The 20,974-nt window shown below is 41.5% G+C and overlaps 1 protein-coding gene across 2 annotated transcripts; it reads right to left on the bottom strand.

Moving 5' to 3' along the window:
• Window positions 1-1,670: 1,670 nt before the first annotated feature.
• Window positions 1,671-20,457, bottom strand: LOC135352313 (uncharacterized). Of its 2 annotated transcripts, XM_064551481.1 has the most exons (28): window positions 20,439-20,457; window positions 19,581-19,684; window positions 18,325-18,450; window positions 17,839-18,033; window positions 16,776-16,985; window positions 16,327-16,449; window positions 15,948-16,151; window positions 15,318-15,446; window positions 14,776-14,898; window positions 13,318-13,440; window positions 12,868-12,990; window positions 12,507-12,635; window positions 12,086-12,211; window positions 11,676-11,801; window positions 10,807-10,941; window positions 10,042-10,245; window positions 9,348-9,506; window positions 7,957-8,169; window positions 7,561-7,660; window positions 6,855-6,952; window positions 6,544-6,678; window positions 6,188-6,322; window positions 5,860-5,976; window positions 4,732-4,860; window positions 3,305-3,445; window positions 2,867-3,001; window positions 2,624-2,770; window positions 1,671-2,002 (listed from the first exon to the last, which is right to left on the bottom strand). In XM_064551481.1, the coding sequence occupies exons 2-28, from the start codon at window positions 19,645-19,647 to the stop codon at window positions 1,872-1,874; spliced, it is 3,783 nt and encodes a 1,260-aa protein (XP_064407551.1). In that variant the 5' UTR covers window positions 19,648-19,684; window positions 20,439-20,457; the 3' UTR covers window positions 1,671-1,871. The 2 variants fall into 2 exon arrangements, 1 of the variants encoding a protein (XP_064407551.1); XR_010399740.1 differs by lacking the exons at window positions 1,671-2,002; window positions 20,439-20,457 and adding an exon at window positions 2,003-2,282 and having other exon boundaries at window positions 2,541-2,770; window positions 19,581-19,739.
• Between the last annotated feature and the right edge of the window lie 517 nt (window positions 20,458-20,974).

The raw sequence follows: 20,974 nt of genomic DNA on the forward strand, positions 1-20,974 counted from the left end.
CTAAATTAAACAGTGGGAGCAAACCTTTGTCAAAGGCATAATTATAGTCAGTAGTAGTCCGTGAGATAATCACAGAAAGTGGTATAACAATCTGATAATAGCTACAAACATGCATGTTAACTTGCACTATAATTATAGTGTCAACTAATACATCAACACTTATGGTGTATATTAATATGAGTTGCTATAATTATGCCAAATGTTAAATGTTCACTGTGACGTGTTCATGGCTGTCTCTTAGTTGAGTAGCTTCTGCAACAGTAGCTAGCTTCATCAGAAGATTCTTGGTGGCCCCACCTGTACAGAAAAAAACGTTTCATAAAAAATTATTTTGATGAATGCTTAATTTCAGTAATTTCTTACCACGTGAGATTTCACAAGCTAATGTCAAGTGATTCATTCTGGCACAATGGTGGATTTTATTTTCATTGGGAATCACTAATTAACTATGTAAAATATTTGCTTAATGGATCCCCCACATGACAGTACTAGTGTGTGGATTAAGAATAAATTCCTGGTAACCAATGGTGACTATAGATCTTGGAGCTATATATACCAACAGCATGCATGACGACATGCATGAATCATGTATGCATGCAACAACCACAACATGCAATATTGCTGCAGGGGTTAACCGAGCATGCATCAGTCTGTTAATAATACAAAAACAACGAACAGCTTCATTTTCATCAAGAGAAAGAAGCTAGTAAATTCTTATAAAATGGTCCATGGCATGCGGGAGCTGTTTCGACCTTTTATATAGTACCCCCATAGCATGTAACCACATATTTGGAGATCAACTTGTGAAATGTTTGCGTTAACATATCATTCTGCATAATTATAGTATGCATGTGCTAAGCAATGGAATTCCTTCATGTCATTAGCCTCGTTCCCAGCCGAGGTGTATGCATGGGGTATTATCTGTGTCAAAATGACTATATATATTATATGACAATACAGTACACACGCGTCTATAGTGCATGCACGAGTGTATATATACATTCATATGTACATTACAACATGCATATATGTATGTACGTTACAATATACCGTATACCGTATATAGCGGGTAATTTTCGTGGGGGAAAATATTCGTTATGTTCGTGGGCAAGCTGACCTCCACGAAATTTTAACGTAGGCATGGCTTACCGGAACGTAGGAATGCAGTGCATGCAGGCAACGAGACTAAATGAAATTTTTACTGAGTCTCACGAAACCACCGTTTCTCGAGTTGAACACATTTTTTACCCCACGAAACTTACCCGCTATTCTGTATGCAACATGCATGCATGTATAACCCTACGGCCTCGGTTAAGTAGCTTTTTTTTTTAACAGCCTTTATGGCCAAACGAGTGGGTCTGCATGTCTGTGTGTACCTGTGGAGAGAGGGATTAACACTTTGGGTATACAGTCATACACTATTGCACAACAATACCAAATAAGTAGATGTAGCTATATAGTCTCGTGTAGTCTATATATAATTATAATCATGTCTTTAAGGCAAGAATCCCTTGCCTGGCATAAGCTTACATGAACATAAAAGTATAACCCCAAACAATAACCAACTAATTAGAAACGTACTACATTATAATTATAGTCTTTTTCAAACATAATTATCGTATATATATAGCGGGTAATTTTTATTGTGCCCGACTGCCCGATCAGTATAATATAGAATTATTTGATAATTAACCAATTGCGGTAGGAGTTTTAATACGAAATATATATGAAAATCTCCACCTGATATAAAAATAACCCGCTATACGGTATATGTAATAATTTATGGATCTTCTACAATGTCATGTGTTCATACGCTAGCTACACACTAGAAATGCTACAACGACGAGCATAAACATCTACCAGCTGTTCTTCTAAACTACGAGACTTATCAAGCGAGGTAGGATCCTCGTGCAAAGGAGCGGGGTACTGTCAACGGGAGTGATGATTAGCCCTTCCTGGAGGTCCGCTGTGCTCACATTATTGATTGTGTCTCCGCTCGTACCTGTGTGTGTGTGTGTGTGTGTGTGTGTGTGTGTGTGTGTGTGTGTGTGTGTGTGTGTGCGTGTGTGGAGTGGTGGGGTAAGTTTGTGTCACTGTGGGGGTATAGATAATGCAAATTATAACGTGACAATTTCATATTATCTACAATGTATATGCATGTCATGTATAGACAAACAGATATACGAACACTAACACATTGTGGACCCAAAATGTTTTGAGTACGTACGAGGAGGTTCTGTATTAGTCGGGCGCCGCCGCCCTCTACCAGTTCCCGGAAGGAGGTCGGGAATCAAGCCTATCCACAGTTTTGTTCTGCTGGTGGAATTCCACCAGCTCCAATCAGATTGCAGTATCTCATCAAACCCACCCAACTTACCACGTGTGAATTGTGCACACGTTGGATTGACCGAGCAACATCCATTTTAATAAATGTTATTCATCGCTATTGGCTAGCACCCACATAGATACTCATGATACTATTGCGTAACAGGCCAGAACAAAACTGTGGATAGGCTTGATTCCCGACCTCCTTCAAGGAGGGCGGCGATGCCCGACTAGATCTGTATCAAAAGGCGCCGCTAAACTACGTACACATGCACTCAGTATCATGCAAACTGCTTACAAGGATCCAGTACTTGCGAGCCGATTCGGCAGGTACTACTTGTATTGTCGTCAGTTGGCCCAGAGATCATAAACTCCACAGTTACACTGGTGCCGCTGATAACCACTCCTTCGTTGATGAGATGAGCGGAACACCGTCCAGTCGAACCTGTGTGTGTGTGTGTGTGTGTGTGTGTGTGTGTGTGTGTGGGTTGTGTGTGTGTGTGTGTGGGTGGGTTGTGTGTGTGTACACCATTCACCACACCTGAACGAACTCCTCTGGTTAGTGTGAAAGTCTGGCCGTTAGAAGCTGTAGCTGTGATGGTGATGTCTCTAGGACCAACTCTGTCCACTGGAGAGAACACAAAGCTACCAGAGAATGCATCCATACCGAGATTACCTGTAGAAAAAATTTTCATTGTTTAATTGAAGATATTAGATCAATAATGTGAGCATTGTAGGAACAGCACTGAGTGGTGTCAATAGAGAGGTGGTCTCTTTAGGGATATCAATAGTGATAGCATTGTAGGGACAGTACTGAGTGGTCTCAATAGAGAGGTGGTCTCTTTAGGGAGATCAATAGTGATAGCATTGTAGGGACAGTACTGAGTGGTCTCAATAGAGAGGTGGTCTCTTTAGGGAGGTCAATAGCGATAGCATTGTAGGGACGGTACTGCATGACAATCGAGTGGTGGAAACGTACATGGCCCAGAAATAGGGTTGCGACCAGAAATGGCACAGGTAGCTGATGCCAAAGGATTATTTGCTTCGAATGAGACTACTATACCAGTTCCGTCCACAATAGGTGTATCATCAATGAACAGCACCTCTAGGGTAGGTGCATCTGTGGAGGGAGGGAGGAGGGTGGAGTATAGTCACACAATAGCTTGCTGGGTGAATGGCTAAAGTAAGTACAGGATATTTAACAAGTTTTACAGCACGTACGTGCATTTAGACCAATGAAATAGCTGTATACATGTAATAGTTGTGTACCATGGATATACCCAAGGATGTATTGGATTTGTACTACCGGGGCTGTTCTATGTATTCCCCGAGGGAATACATACAACTGCACGAGGTAGTACAATAACAATTTACAACCGAGTAGTACCAGGAGCACATTACAGAAGGAGCGTCAACTGTGCATGGGTTTGGAAATCGCATCTCGTGTGCTTTCCTAAACGCCGCATTGCCTTATAAGAAAAGTGTGTAAGTACTGTGTACATAAAATTAATTACAGACCACGGTCATCCTGTGAATATTATTATGAACGGATTTTGTATGTAGTGCAGCAGCAGGAGAGCTAGGTTGAACCAAAAAGAGCTAAAATGAATAGCTAGGTCTTTGATGGATGTTGGTATACATCGTGGAAGAGACTGTCATTGGTGAGGTACAGAAAGTTCTAAAATAGGAGCATATCCAGTTACTTTGTACAGAGAAAGTTTGCTAGACTTAGACTAACACATACTAGGCGTTTTGTTTTTGCAGTAGGGAGTCTTACTAGTGTTCTTAGAAGAGAGAGCTTACTACCAGGCCTATAGCTAGCTAGCTAGCTGTAGCTTTTCACTTTTATTGACCTATGCTTGGTAAAAGTGCACCGTCAGCTCAATTAGCACTCGCCTGCAGATCTACTTAGTGGTTTTGCATATAAGGTCATGCTTCCACGAGCCCGAGGTAAGACGCTCCACTTCTGTAATGTGCTCTTGGTAGTAGTAAACACTCTTTGATCCCTGCCGTGCATGCACTGTGCACATTTTGTGTGTGTGTGCTTGCACTTGACAAACCACATTTACAACTTCACACTCAAGTTCCAATGGGGTCAGGTAGTTTTAGTGCATCTGATTGGAAAACTTCACAATGTGATCCTAGTGTGTCACAGTAGTGATCTATAAAAGAGTGGCTCCTTTAAGGGTGGAGGGTGGGCTTTAGGCTGTACCACAAGCAAGTCAATGTACCCTAGGGTACATGAATGTATACCCTAGCAGGGTACATGGCATTTGTACCCTGGAGTATCCTAAGAGTTTCAATGGCTATTCCTTAGTGTCAGAGCACATCATGGTACAAATATATATATATTGTACGTACGTGTACAGCATCGTCGCACACTTGTCTACAGACCTATGTACATACCTGGGAGTGTGAATGTTCTGGTAACGACTTCTTGCTGCTGGAAGACATCAATAGCTGTGACTGTGAGGCTATAATCGACACCGTCCATGAGAGGTGGGGCCGGAATGGTGTTGACTACGTCTAGCATACCTGTAAACGAAAAATTAAACGTCAATCAATTTTCCCCAGAAATGCAATCGTGCAACACATTGAATATATCCATACACTATTATAATACAATTCTTGGATTTTCAGAGATAGTAAATTTAATGATCAAATGGACTCACGTCCACAGCTAGTGAAATTGTACCTAAAAAAATTATAGAGAAGCCTGCTTGTCGATTAATTGTGGTGTCCCTATAAGCAGGCCACCCTCTATAATACAGCCAGGTTAATGGGCCTCAAAGTCTCTCCATAGCTTGGACCTGTGTTAGCAGGCCACCCTCTATAATACAGCCAGGTTAATGGGCCCCAAAGTCTCCATAGCATGTGTTTGGACCTGTGTTAGCAGGCCACCGTCTATAGTACAGCCAGGTTAATGGGCCCCAAAGTCTCCATAGCATGTGTTTGGACCTGTGTTAGCAGGCCACCCTCTATAATACAGCCAGGTTAATGGGCCCCAAAATCTCTCCATAGCATGTGTTTGGACCTGTGTTAGCAGGCCACCCTCTATAATACAGCCAGGTTAATGGGCCCCAAAGTCTCCATAGCATGTGTTTGGACCTGTGTTAGCAGGCCACCGTCTATAGTACAGCCAGGTTAATGGGCCCCAAAGTCTCCATAGCATGTGTTTGGACCTGTGTTAGCAGGCCACCCTCTATAATACAGTCAGGTTAATGGGCCCCAAAGACTCTCCATAGCTTGGACCTGTGTTAGCAGGCCACCGTCTATAATACAGCCAGGTTAATGGGCCTCAAAGTCTCCATAGCATGTGTTTGGACCTGTGTTAGCAGGCCACCCTCTATAATACAGCCAGGTTAATGCGCCCCAAAGTCTCCATAGCATGTGTTTGGACCTGTGTTAGCAGGCCACCCTCTATAATACAGCCAGGTTAATGGGCCCCAAAGTCTCCATCAAGGGCCACCACTATAGATTGTGTATGTACAATGTATGTTATGTCTACTAAATTGGAAGCTTATTTTCACTCACAAGGGACATTGCCGAGACTTGGGTTCACGGAACATAACAAAGATGTCAAGCTGGTGTCAGCTGTGCAGGTGAAGCTATAGAAGAAAGCTGTGAGCTCCACTCGCACACAGTTAAGTCCTAGGAGGGAGAGAACAATGAAGAGCTGCACACAGACACCCACGCACGCCCACACATACACCCACACACCCACACAATTTAGTTACAAATCAAATTCATACATATATGCGTACGTCTCAGAGAGTAAACGGAACTGTCATGCAGGGAAGTGCTAGTAAGAATTATGTAGGCAATAATATTATACAATACACACAGTGTTGCATGCACGTACCGAGTGCTGGAGCAATCATGAAATCGAATGAAAACTGAGCTGTCTCTCCATCGCTGTCCGTAACCATAATATAGAGGGTGTGGTTACCAGAACCAAGTCGGCCAACCACTTCACTTGATATAGGTGCCGCAAGATCTGAGGGAAAGGTACAGTAATAATTATGGTATATACAAGCATGTGATCGACATGTGCAAATTGAATCATCACCAATATCGTGAGATCAGTATAACAAAATATTGGGAGATAATTCATGTTGTATTGAAAAAAACATACGTTAATTTACTTATAGCTGAAAATGGACAATTTTGGCCAGACATAAACTACTATTTAGTTCACTTTATAGATGGATTACTTACCACATTCTTCATATGCTCCGTCGTTAAAGCTACAGACAGTATTGAAGGTAGGGAGTGGACCCATTGCCGTACAACTAAGGTCAGGTTGCACTACGGGGTTGCCCCCCATGAAGGGGGTACAGGTCAAGTTGATAGCTGGGGGGGGGGGGGGACAGAGTGAATTACGTGCGTACAAAGTATAACGTTTAATTAAAAGTACAGATGTGTACAAACAAGAAACTATAATAAAACTGCATCACTAAATTGTTGCAACTTTATATAATAATTATAATTATATTGATAATAATAATAATATAACGTGCTAGACTTACCAATGCGCATGCAGGTCAGATCCTCTCCTGTCCAGGTTCCATTCGCCTGGCAGTTCCGGTATGGATTGCCAGCCTCCAGCTCGTAGAACTCGTCACAACTGTGGCAATATTAGCTTAAATTAATGTGGAATTAAGACCACTCTAACAATATTGGTACTGTATTGGCAGGCAGCTCTTTGAAGTGTACTTTTCATAGTAACCTCACAACTATGGGACGCCAATTGCACCAAAGTTACTTTTTTGATGCTCTCATTACTTTTTCGAAAAAAAGTTAATTTTGGCACATTCGTCACCCATACACAAGCTAGGTAAAATGGGATACCGTATTACTAGAATATTTTGCGGGTGAAAAACTTTGGCAAATGAGCCAAATGAGCAGAAAGTTTGACCCTTTGCGATCTAACTATTGCGCTCTGGCAAGGATCGTGTGTATTTACTAGTAATAATTATAGGTTTTGCGGATTTTATCGTTGCGAATTGATCAATTAACCATCGCAAAATTCGCAAATGTTTGATGCTCGCAAAACATTCTAGTAATACGGTATAGTTGTAGAATTCCTAGCACATGCACATTCCCGGTAATTACAGTATAATTTACTCTTGACAGCATGTGAGGAGAAATTAATATAAGTATCGTGAATCCCTCTACCAAAAGTTGAAACTTTTACTGTTAAGAGTGCTGCACAGTTTATTATCATGTACGTGCCTGTAATGGGCCGTGGTTCCCACCGCCTGCTCTCCCATTAGCTGTTGACCACCACCAACAGTGACGCTACCATTGGCAACGCTGAGTTCAGGACAGAACCCTACAGAGAGAGAGAGAGATATGTAATTTACATTAGAAGTTAATTGGGAACAATAAGAAAATACACAAACTACCGTACTACGTACCGAACAGTAACAGTGTTTGAGAGTACTAGACAATTAAATTAGCCGAACATTATTTTTACACTTAATTCGCTATTTAACTTTTGCAATTTGGCAAGAATCGTGATGTCATACCGTACAAGAAGTACAGGTGTAATTATGGTCAGTCTAACAAAGTGCCATCATTCGTGCAGTAAAATAATGGTGTCACCAATAATGATATACAGGTACTTACGAGTAATGTTGTCGTCATCAATGATGACTACGGTTACCGTGTCAACCAGTACATACACGTTAACGTCCACAGCTTCCAACATGATTTTGAATGTTTCGTTTGCTTCAATGTTAATATCATCTTCGATATTCACATAGAAACATTCTGTCGAGCCCTGCTCTGAGTTGATAGCGATGGAGCCAATCTCCCATAGGGCTTCGAAGTCAGCACCTTCTGCAGTGGTGTGTGTGGGGAGTTGGGGGGGTGAGTGGGTGGGTTAGGTGTGTGAAGACCAAAAAATAAAAAATTAGGCCTTTGAATTTTGAATTGAAACTAGGAAAAGTCTTTTTATGCCTCGGTGCGCATGCGCAAGCGAGGTATACGGTAGTGTGTTTGTGTGTCTGTGTGTGTGTGTGTAGACTATTTCAGCTGCTCAAGGATCAATGAAGTGCAAGTAAGAGTTTCTATAGGCTTCTAGTCATGTTTTCTTGGCATGATATTTGTGGATTTGCAAAATAAAGCTTCGTTCTTGAGTTATGCCTAGTTTTGCTTACTTGGAATGCCATTGCAGCCTTTTCAGAAGAGTCCGTAGCAAAACTTGTTCACCGAGTGTTGCTACTCTACTTAGTAGTTAGCTCTGCACTAGAACGCTAGCTATTGGTAGCTGTAATTCATAAAGTTAGCTTATCTATATAAAGTCACTGAGAAGAAAAGACTTATTACATGCATCTATTGTTGTATTATGTGGCTTTAATACCAGGACCTCAAGAAAGAAGAAAATTGATTCTTCCAGGATCTGTAGTTCAGTGTATAATTATAATATCTAAAAGGACTTGTGTACATGCATATTGTTATCTATAATTGTTATATAGTAGTGTTTTGTGGCTTCTGGATCTTGGATATCACAGGGGGAATGAGCGCGCATGCGCATTACATCCACAGGAATAATTAAAGGGTGTGTCCAAAGAGATCAATTTCACAAATGGCTACAGAGTGAAAAGAGAGCTGCAAGGCTCTGCTGACTTGCAGCCATTAATTTTAGACTTGAACTTTTGGCATCGATCGTTTTTAACAACAATCATGGTCGATCATTACCTACTCTTTGAGTTTCACAATGCAGCAAAATTAAAAAATAATGTTCTCATCATGATAATTATAATCAATGTGACAGTGTATAAAAGCTAGCTAGTAGTTATGTAGCTTTGGCACCTCCACCGAGGCATCAGCACCCGCGGTGCTTTCATTATTTAAAGCTTTCAAATCATACATTAGATCAACAGTACATAAATGTATGGCTGTTGAAAGCAACTGCAACGCACACTATACTCTCTTGATTAAGAACACAAACATCCATTCTATAGAGAGTCATATTGTCCTTCAAGTATGTACCCCCACACACCACGCCCACTCACCATCGGCAGGGTAGGCGTCGTCGGGGCACTCCTTTGTGTTCGCACGTAGCACTATGGGGCGTTGGCAACCCTCTCCTCGGATGAGCTCCACGCACACATGCACCAAACCAGCATCCTCCAGGACATACACCCGCGTCGCATTGAAGCCAATCTTGACAACTGGAGGGGGGGGGGGGTTTCGAGTATAGTTAGCAGTGATTAAGATCGTGTGTTTACACGCACATGCATGTGCAGTATAGCACATGCATGTGCAGTGTAGCACATGCATGTGCAGTGTAGCACATGCATGTGCAGTGTAGCACATGCATGTGCAGTGTAGCACATGCATGTGCAGTGTAGCACATGCATGTGCAGTGTAGCACATGCATGTGCAGTGTAGCACATGCATGTGCAGTGTAGCACATGCATGTGCAGTATAGCACATGCATGTGCAGTGTAGCAGGAACTGTATACTTATAGTTCCCGCTGACCTGGGTTGGCCAAAACAGATTGTACGTATATGTATTAAGCTCCTTCCCATAATTATAATTATAGCTACGTACATAACGTCAACTTATATTGACTCATTAATTTGTTACAATAAAATTAATTTTATGACTATATATTACAATTATGATTCAGAAATACATTGTACGCTATATAAACATGCACTACACATGTCACACACGTCACAGTATTCACATCGTCGACTTACTGTCATCATCAACAACAATAATATCAGCGGAATCGTAACCCTCGACGACCACTGCCAATTCACTGGTTGATTCCAGTTCCAATTCCACGCTCTGTTGCGCCATCTTGTTGAGAATGCTATCATCAGGAAACATAACGTTCACATATTCGACAAACGTGGCTTGAGCCAGTGCCTCAAAAGTGAAGAATACGTAAAATCTGAATACTGGGGGAGGAGGGAGGAGGGAGGGGGGATGGACAGATTATTTTTTGCCATGAAAATGTCGTTACCGTATTACTAGAATATTTTGCGGGTGAAAAACCTTTGCGAATGAGCCGAATCAACAGAAAATTTGACCCTTTGCAATCTCGTTCTGGCAAGGAGCGTGTGTATTTACTTGTAATAATTTAGGTTTTGCGGATTTGATTGTTGCAAATGGATCAACCCTCGCAAAATTCGCAAATGTTTGATGCTCGCAAAACATTCTAGTAATACAGTATGCTATTCCCAACTATGGTTATTGTGTGGGCGTGGCTATAGTGAACTGCACCACTATGATTATAACACTTATTCAACTTTGTTTGAAACGGTCCTGTACTCATCAAAAGGAAGCTCCCTACACTAATTAATCTCATCAAAAAAGGACGCCCCTACACTAATTAAAGTCATAAGAAGGGGATGCCCCTACACTAAAAGGACGCCCCTACACTAATTAAAGTCATAAGAAGGGGATGCCCCTACACTAATCAAAAAGGGACGCCCCTACACTAATTAACCGTTACTCACCACCACCGGATACATGGAAGCTTCCGGATACTGTGATGTTCTCATCGCTAGGATTGTACACATTGATAGCGACGGCAAGGTACTCCCCCTCCACCACACTGTAGAGCTGTGGGACCAGTCGTAGCTGAACCATGTCTGTGTGTGGTGTGTGTGGTGGGCATGAGTGTGTGTGGGCGTGAGTGTAGGTGGGGTGAACAAGTACGTACAACCTATAAGCGTGGTACATACCTAAGTTGCTGGTTTGAATAACGTATAGTGGGTATAATTTTCGTGGGGAAAATAATTCGTTCAACTACATAAAAAACGGTGAGTTAATGACTTCATTGCCTGCACTGCATTCCTACGTTCTGGTAAGCCACGCCTAGGTTTTCGTGGAGGTCAGCTTGCCCACGAAAATAACGAATATTTTACCCCTTGAAAATTACCCGCTGTAATGGTAACCAATAGCCTACCATGAGTGCAGGCGGGCTACATGTGTATATAGACACACTACCAAACAGTATAATTATTATAATATTATAATGATTATCATAATATCAAGGGCGTATGAAGAGAAGAGGGCATGTAACTCACAATGTATACTGCGTATGCGTCGTATTATTGATGAGATGTACAGCAGGATATACTATATACTATATTTAGCCAACCGCCCACTAGGGAATAGAGTAAAAGTGATCGAGGCAAGACTATAAAGTACATTCTTTACAATTTTTAGACATAAGCCCCCGCCTATTTCTAATACGTAGTTGCATGCCCTCTTCTCTTCATACGCCCTTGGTACTACATAGCGTGCTCGTTGCACTACTTATGAATATTCAAAGTGTGTGTTAATTAAAAGCACTTGTACACACAATACTAATCGTACGTACCCGGCATGCAAACGACGCCGTTTCCAAAGAAGTCATCATCACAGACACAGCTGAAGTTGCCGGGGGTGTTTGTGCAGGTGGCATTGGGGTGACAGTTGTCCTGTTCAGAGGCACACTCGTCTATGTCTGTGTGGGAATGGAACAGTGTGTATGGGAATGAAACAGTGCGTATGGGAATGGAACAGTGTGTATGGGAATGGAACAGTGCGTATGGGATATCCACTGTAGTGACAATCAGCTCGTACAGGACTATTATACAGTCAGTTCTAAGGCAATTTCTACCAGAGCGATAAATAATAGTCAAACCGACATTAAAATACTTCACTCATAAGATATCACTGCCAAACAAATCGCCTCCCGTGAGACACCACACCCATTAAGTGAGACCACACCCATTACACAACACTCACCTGTGCACATAGATCCATCACCAAAGTAACCGGAGTCACAAGCACAAGTGAAGCTGCCCATTGTGTTAGTACACTGAGCATTGTCGTCGTCGCAGTCATCCTGATCCTCACTACATTCGTCAATATCTGTATCATGAGGGGAGCGGGGCAATTAAAGAGCTATATATAATTATGTACAGTATTCACTTGATTAACGCGTTTATTTCAGATCAAAGTCTTTAGAGGGGGCGTTTAAACGAGGAGGGCTTTTATTGTTATGTCTACTAGTAGACATGCGTATTATTTTGTGTGAATGAGTCTTGACCGTTATTTTTATTGAATGCCGGCAACATGCAGCTACATTAACTTGGAAGGTTCAAAGGTCGTATTGCACACACATAATAATAATAATATTTAGGACCAATCTTCCAAGTTATCTTACCAGCACAGTTGCCAGAGCGACCGTCTCCACGGAAACCAACGAAACAAAGACAGTCGAAAGAGCCGGCATTGTTAATACAAGCAGCATTGGCATCGCAATCATCGGAACCCACGGCACACTCGTCAATATCTGAGAGGGTGGGGAGGTACTGCGATGATATTTGTATAACAACAATTTACACTGTAAGTTTCCCAGAAAACTACAATTTTTACGAAAACAAGAATGTGCAAGTACAAATAAGACTCTGCATGCAAATACCTAAGCAGCTATATTATAGCACCCGACTGTTTGTTGAACACATTATTATTATAATTATGTATAATTATTAGCTTGCTAACTTTTATTTAAAAAACTTCCTTACCAACGCAAGTCCCACCGTCTCCCGTGAAACCTGAAGGGCAAGTACAAGTGAATCCCCCGATAAAGTTAGTGCACGTAGCTTCGTCAGCACAATTATCCGTGCCAAGAGCACACTCATCTTCATCTGCAGACAGAGAAACAATGCCGTTGAAGCACATCAGCAAAAAAAAACAAGAGCCATGCAACTACAGCACACGTACACGTATGTACAATAATAATAATAATGTACAAATGTGAACACTGAATATATGTAATAATGACTTCCATTCTCTGATACTGAAAGAGATGCAGCTAATTAAAGGTGAACTTTGACCTCAGGAGGTCTCAATAACTATTTGAAAGAGCTTCAAAATATCTAAAAGGTATACTGCGACTATACATGCATTTTGTTATCGTTCATGTAAAAATTAATTTGCTGCCAAAAAAATCTCTGCCACATGCACCCACTTACCAAGACAGGTCATTCCATTACCACGGAAACCAGAGTTACAGTTGCAAAGGAACCCTCCAAAAGTGTCTATACAGAGAGCATTGTCATCGCAGTTGTCAGTGCCAAGCATACACTCGTTGTCATCTGGAGGGAGGAGGGAATGCATGAGACAAGAGATGTTAATTCATGAATCAATCAGATACCGTATAGCGCAAAATTTTCGAGGCACTTATTATTTCGTGGAATAATACAAGCACTTCGTTGCATAATGTTCATGGAATGACTGCTTACCGAAAGCCACGCCTTTAATCTTTGCATGTTATAGCAGATAATTCTTTTTTCGTGGACTATAATATTTTCGTGTAGGATTGCTAACCCACGAAATTAGCGAACATTAAGCCTTTTAAGGCACTGGTCGGTCTACGCATATGGAGGGTGAAAAAATTATAGAGATCGCAGTTTTTGAGAGGTACAGGTACGTACATTTATTGACAATTAAGCTATAGTATTGTAATAACAGGATTGATGCCATTACAACATTGTAATAACAGGATTGATGCCATTACAACATTGTAATAACAGGATTGATGCCATTACAACATTGTAATAACAGGATTGATGCCATTACAACAGGAGCTAGCCAATGAAATGAGTTCCTATAATAAATTACTATACCGTATATAGCTGGTAATTTTCGTGGGGCAAAAATTAATATTTGTGGTTTTTGTGGTTGAACACTAGATCATGAATATTTTACCCACGAATGAAGCAACCTTGCCGCCTACCTTTACCTGCAGTGCAAGCAGTAGCCTCGAATCCAGGCCGATTCAAATACGGCCTGGTATCTATTGCATGTGTAATTAATCATAGGCGTGGTCCATACACGCCCACGTACTATCTAAAATGTATATGAAGCTTTATAGCCTAGCTAGCTAGCTGTGGCCCTCTATGGTGTTGTCGAGAAGGCTTGCACACTAATCTGAAACCAAAAGAGGCTCTCATCTACCTCTATGATGGTTGGATGGTCGTGATTTATTGAACTGTACAAATGAGAGCTTCTTCTGGCTTCAGACTAGTGTGCAAGCCTTCTCGACAACACCATAGAGGGCCACAGCTAGCTAGCAAGTCTTCTCGACAACGTAATAGAGAGCATAAGCCACAGCTTCATAGGAGACAAGTATTTGTTAAAATTAATACGGAAAGAAACTAGTAAACAAACTAGTTTACGGTATAATTTTACAAAGGTTTACTAAAGTATAACGAGTCACCCAGATTCCACTATCACCCATGCAATAGACACCAGGCCGTATTTTAATCGGCCTGGTCTCGAGGCTATGCAAGCAGCAACCACGAAAATATTATCCACGAAATGACTAAATATTGCCCAACCACTAATGTTTTGCCCCCGAAAATTACCCGCTATAAATTATTATACGGTATATGTACTGCATGTACATAATTATAATATCAGCGACTCACTTTCACACACGACACCATCTCCACTGAAGCCAATGTTACAGAAGCACAGGAAGGAACCCTCAGTGTTCAAACAAGCACCATTAAAAGAGCAGTTGTTCGTGCTGAGACTACACTCGTCGATATCTGAGAAAATGAACTGTTATTCACTTGTTGTCCTTTGACCTCTGAGATCAAAGTACCAATATAGGGGCCCTTGACCACAATCTACTACCGGGCCATTAAACAGCTTGTGGCCCTCATAGCCATTAGATATTATGATCATTACCAAGAGTAATATTATGATAGAGAAGAGAGTATATCGAACGTAGGCATACTGTGTATCAGATGTATGCGGAGAGTAGCGTGACTTCTTGTATCTGTCACAAGCTTGGAATTTGCACACTTGGATTGGTCAGTGTGCAAATTCAAAATAAATACCATGGCAATACATTGATAGGTCGACTTTGAGAGCACATGCAGCTAACCAAAATTAATACCACTCATGATTGACCTCTGACCCCGTAACTATCGAAGCTAATTTCACCCCACCATCGTCAACGTACCGAAACAAGTCACTCCATTTCCAGTGAAGCCAGAGTTACAAGTACAGAAGAAGCCTCCCGGTGTGTTCGTGCACAAAGCATTTGGGGAACAGTTATCAAGACCCATAGCACACTCGTCTATTTCAGGACCTGTATGAGTGGGTGGGGTGTATGAATGGGAGGGGTGTATGAGTGGGTGGGATGTACGAGTGTGTGAGTGTATGAGTGGGAGGGATGTACGAGTGTGTGGGTGTATGAGTGGGTGGGAGGGGGATGCAGGGAGTGATTTTGTGTGAGATACTTGTACTTATAATTATGTATCCACTACATGTAGTTATATGCCAACTCGGGTAGTTTATTTCTCCATTGTAACACACGGCTAACTCTTGTAGCTGATCTATATCTATACTATACAAGCTAAACTATATACACTGTACATGATGTGCAGCTTGTATCGTTCAACAATATACATGTACGTATATTTGACAATTAAATCATGTGTATGATACACAATCTTACTGCATGATGAGAGATGACTCGTTTGCTAGCGCTAGCTAGTGTTGAAAAGTAAGCAAGCTAGCAACACTATAACTAGGTCATTAAACCAAACCTCTATTAGACAGTATAGTTAGAGTATAGTGTGACACTTACCGTCGTTATCGAGGAAGGTAAGAGAGAAAGCAGTGTTTCCCACAGCAGAAACACCTGTCACGTTCCCTGGGATCTCAAGAGGAACGGTGACCGTCGCGCCATTTTCGCGAAGGTTGTCTTCGGCAGCAGACAAAGTACCGCACACTACGTCTCCAGCCACCAATCCAGCGCGGAATTCCCAGTGGGCCCAAATAGAAAAAGAAGCTGCATGGATGAGAAAAACAGGCAGTAAATAAAGATACTTCTATTGAAAAAACAACAACACACACTATATCATGAATGTATGTCATACGTGCAATATGTGCGTAAAAAAACAAAGACATGGTCTGATGATTTCATAAGTTCAGGAGATGTATAAAAGAACGTAAGAGGGACTTACGAAAGACACGGTGATACCAGATACCAAAGGAAATTCCGACGAAGCCACCCTCAATGACTATGCAGACCTGGGTACTACTAGCCTCCATGACAGTGTAGGCAGCAAGTTGATAGGATATCGAAGCTGCATGTGCGTGGACGTGTAGGGATAGAGTCGTACAAATAATTTAATAAGTGAAATATCACATGCAGTTTGCAATTAAGAAATGGTAATCATAAATCTTGATTCGGTGTCACGCAAAAAAGCCTTATTATATAATAGTGATTTCTCTGAAAGATCGCTACGTTATTTCGAAAGCTATATTTATGGTCGATAATCAATTACAAGTGCATTTTGCAGCTCTTTGAAAGGCCTATCACAATAATGTTTAAAGTAGCGATCGCTTTTTGTACATTAGCTGTCATTTCAAGTTCATTTAAACAGTATGCGTTGTCTATAATTGCACTCACCGCTATTGGAGGTTGGGAACTCGCATGTTGGTTCAGTCCCAGTCCAGAGTAAACCCGCCCCAACCAATACAGTGCATGTTCGTTGAGTGTTCCCGTTGAGGATATAGGGGGTGTTACACGAGTACATTGCCACGGAGCCTTCAATCATACCTTGAGAGAAAGAGACGGCACCGTTCTCTGGGTTGCTCAGACCTGGACACATCGGTACACCTGGGTGTGTGTGTGTGTGTGTGTGTGTGTGTGTGTGTGTGTGTGTGTGTGTGTGTGTGTGTGTGTGTGTGTGTGTGTGGGGGATTTAAGAACAGTGTATATACATGTAGTGCTACAACTGTACAGTGTACATTGTATGCTTTATAGAAAACAGTGCTTGAAATTTGTTAATAGATTTCTAAGTGAAATCCACAATTAGTTACGATAACCACCAACTTATTACCAGTATACGCACACAGTTACATAAGAAACACATGCACACTCGCTACTGGGCAACAGAGGCATCCAGTCAGCTACCCCTCCTAGTACCGTACCTAGTACCGTACCTAGTAGCCCAGCTAGTACCGTACCTAGTAACCTAGCTAGTACCGTACCTAGCAATGCTAACCTCTCACATTCCATAGGTAGGCAAAAGAAGCCACCAGTTGTATCAGTAGAAGCCTGATACTAGTAAAGGAGAATGCGCACTTGAAAGTCTAGAGCTGAAATAATACCCTTCAAATATCCTTTTTAAGTATTTCTTAACACACACACACACACAACCTCTTCCCACGCACACACACATCACACAACCCCCCAGGGCCCTCCCACACACACATCACAACCCCCAGGGCCCTCCCACACACACACATCACATAACCCCCAGGGCCCTCACACACACACATCACACAACCCCCCAGGGCTCTCCCACAAACACACACATCACACAACCCCCAGGGCCCTCCCACACACACACATCACACAACCCCCAGGGCCCTCCCACACACACACATCACACAATCCCCCAGGGCTCTCCCACACACACACACATCACACAACCCCCCAGGGCTCTCTCACACACACACACCCTTACCATCATCATCCAATAGAGTCAGAGTTGCAACACTCCGGCCCAAACTAATACCAGCACTGTTAGTGGTCGCCTGGATAGTCAGAGTTTGAGTTCCGTCGTCAACATTGTTGTTGGGGAAATTTAACGATCCACACATCCTATCAACGCCGGGGTCTAGCGACAAAGTCACAAGTAACTGGAAGTTGATAAGGGGCACTGTAGAGAAAAGAGGTCACAATTAGAGACACATTAATTAATAAAATATGTATACCTGTATGTATTAGGTACTTACTGGAGGGCACAAAATAATTATATCATAATAACAATTATATATAGTGAGAAAGAAAGTGGGAGACCAGAGTGCGACATGCGTGACTCGAAAATGGTTATGCCTACATTCAACGTTAATTGCAGAGGCAATTAAACTAATCGAGGCACGCGTGTCGTGCCTCCTCTGGTGAGGAAATAAAAATACCGCTATACGGTATTTTTATATTATACACTTACAGTCTATAGTCAGAGCAACTTGAGAGGCCTGTGTAATGGGTACACTGTTCATGTCCAGCACCACACAGATAGTCAAACTGTCGCCTCCCTCTGTCGCAATGTAAGTAGGGTTTTCAATGGAGACAGCTGAGAAGAGGGAGAGGAAGATGTGCAATCAATGATGTCAATCAATGATGTCAATCAATGATGTCAATCAGAACCTGCTACTATACTAGCTGTATCTACAGTAACCAGCTAGGTGAACAATTAACATTTGTAAAAGGGAACTTAATTTCTTAATTAATTTATTTAATTGTATACGTGTCTTAATAAATTGTTAAGTGTGTGTGGATCGAGTCGTATATGAAAAAAATGATCATAGAACGTTCAATTAAAGTTGCAACGTTTCAGTTACTATACGTATGTAGCAGCTATCCTACGTAGCAACCAAGTCATGAGTAAGGCCTGCATGCCCAGGGTAAACAATTAACAAGCTACACTGAACTCGTAGACACCAATTAACTTATAGGGGGTCTATTGAATAACAACATTGTTAACATTGCCGCATTCCCATGCCAATATTGCATGCAGGTCACAGTGGACAGTTCAGGGATTCATCTCTAGGATTAAATGTTTGGGGGACAAAATATTTGACCACACCCCCTGTTACATGCTAGTTACCAATTGCACATCATAGACAGTACTAAATGTGGTGATGTCATTATTCTACAAAATTGGGGGGGGGGGGCAGGGATGGTTCGTCCCTGCCCCCCCACTAGATGAAACCCTGCCTGTACCAGAATAATTATAGTTGGTACTGACTGTTACCAATTATTATTACAACAGCTAGGAACATTCTAGTGAAGGCAAGCTTTTGTCATAGCTACAGTTTACTGTCTATATTATAAACGAACAAAATGGATGAATTGTAACTGCAAAGACATAATAGACATTAATTTCACATAGTGCAAAAGTAGACAGATTATTATTATAGTAGGTCATAAGTTAATTGGAAGATTCAAAATCTTAGCAACCTTATTTTTTTTATGGATTAGTAGTTCAGGTACCTATATTTTAATATTTCCATGTAAGAAGATAAATTAATTAGGTATAATGCTTCTTACATGCAATTGACAACCTATATAAATAGCACATAATAAAATTATTACATACGTACAGTATATGTAAGCCAATAGCAAAAATTGACAATGCTCTTTTCTTGCAAAAATTATTTACGGATAAAATAATATTGAACGTCAAAATTATCTTGCACTTACTCTGTGCGCTGGCTGGTTTCCATGACCACAGGCACAAGACGCCCAATAGGAATGCAGCTGTCTTCATAACCACCTCAGAGAACACAGTGTATACGTAAATCGAGCTGGCAAAGAATTACAAAGATTTACAATTATCAGCTCAAAAACTAGCTATTTCTTTTATAGTGTTCCAGCAGGATGCATTTGTATTGTGCTACGATAGAGACGGTGTGTACGTGTGTCCATGCATTATTGAATAGTTGAGCGAACATAGCAACCATGTACCAGGCTCAGGGTACAACAATATAATTATCACACGGTTGACAAAATACCTCGAGACAGAATGAAGCTCTTAGCTATAATAGCGTGCCTGACTCTCAGAGGTACCAGCTATACAGCTACATGCCAACAACTGTCACACCGTTGCTATGTGCATGGGAACATATTATATGAGCCTAAACAATTATTACAGGACAAATAGTCCGTGTATGCATGCTATAATTTATAATAATTATTATTATGGGTTCTATTTTGATATTATACAACCTTTTCACGTGGCTTGAAATGCAAACCAAGTCAACCACTATATACATAGTTACGTCAAGGGTAACGGAAGTAGTATATAGCTGGGCATCAGATGTATTCGGAAAGCAAGATGACCGCTTGCTTGGTAACTAAACCTTATTATTCACGGGTTGTCTACATTTTCGATCAGAGAGAGGATCTATGAAACCAGAGGAGGTACGACATCCACTTGTCAAAGGAAACGTTTTAGACACACATTCCTTAGATCAAAGTTCGGAATGTGTGTGTGTTAAAGACACGCGGATGTGGTACCTCCTCTGCTATGAAACAGTACCCACTACAGGAATGACTTACCAACATCAATCTTGCACTTCTCCACTATAGGTACTTTATAACTTGTATACTTCCTCCCACACAAGCCAGTGTAGGTTGACCTTGTCCCTCACATGCATCTGTGTGTACGTAACCTGTATATAACCTAAGGGAAGTGATGACATGCACACACAATGAATGACAACATAACTAAAATGTATTACAGTGCCTGGAGCTACCATTTGCCTCGAGGCAGCAACAATTATGTCGTTAGCGTGTGGGCGGTGGCACATGAGCATTTGTGACATTTACATTCTTGTGGGAGCGTGACATTCTTCACGCACTAGGGCAACTCTCAACACGGCAGCTGGCCAGTCCCTTTCTCTCCAAGGAGAGATTTCTATAATAATTATAGTCTATACTTGTCGCTGGTATATATATAGTATGTAGAGTTATACGCTTATTAGAGCAACACAACTTCCATTGATCAGCTACAATTCTTCGGAGTAATAATTATGTATACCACCTCTGAAATGGAATAAGCCACCCTCACCCATGAAATCACAAGGTGGCACATT

Source organism: Halichondria panicea, chromosome 1 (genome assembly GCF_963675165.1).
Source record: "Halichondria panicea chromosome 1, odHalPani1.1, whole genome shotgun sequence".
NCBI lineage: Eukaryota > Metazoa > Porifera > Demospongiae > Suberitida > Halichondriidae > Halichondria > Halichondria panicea.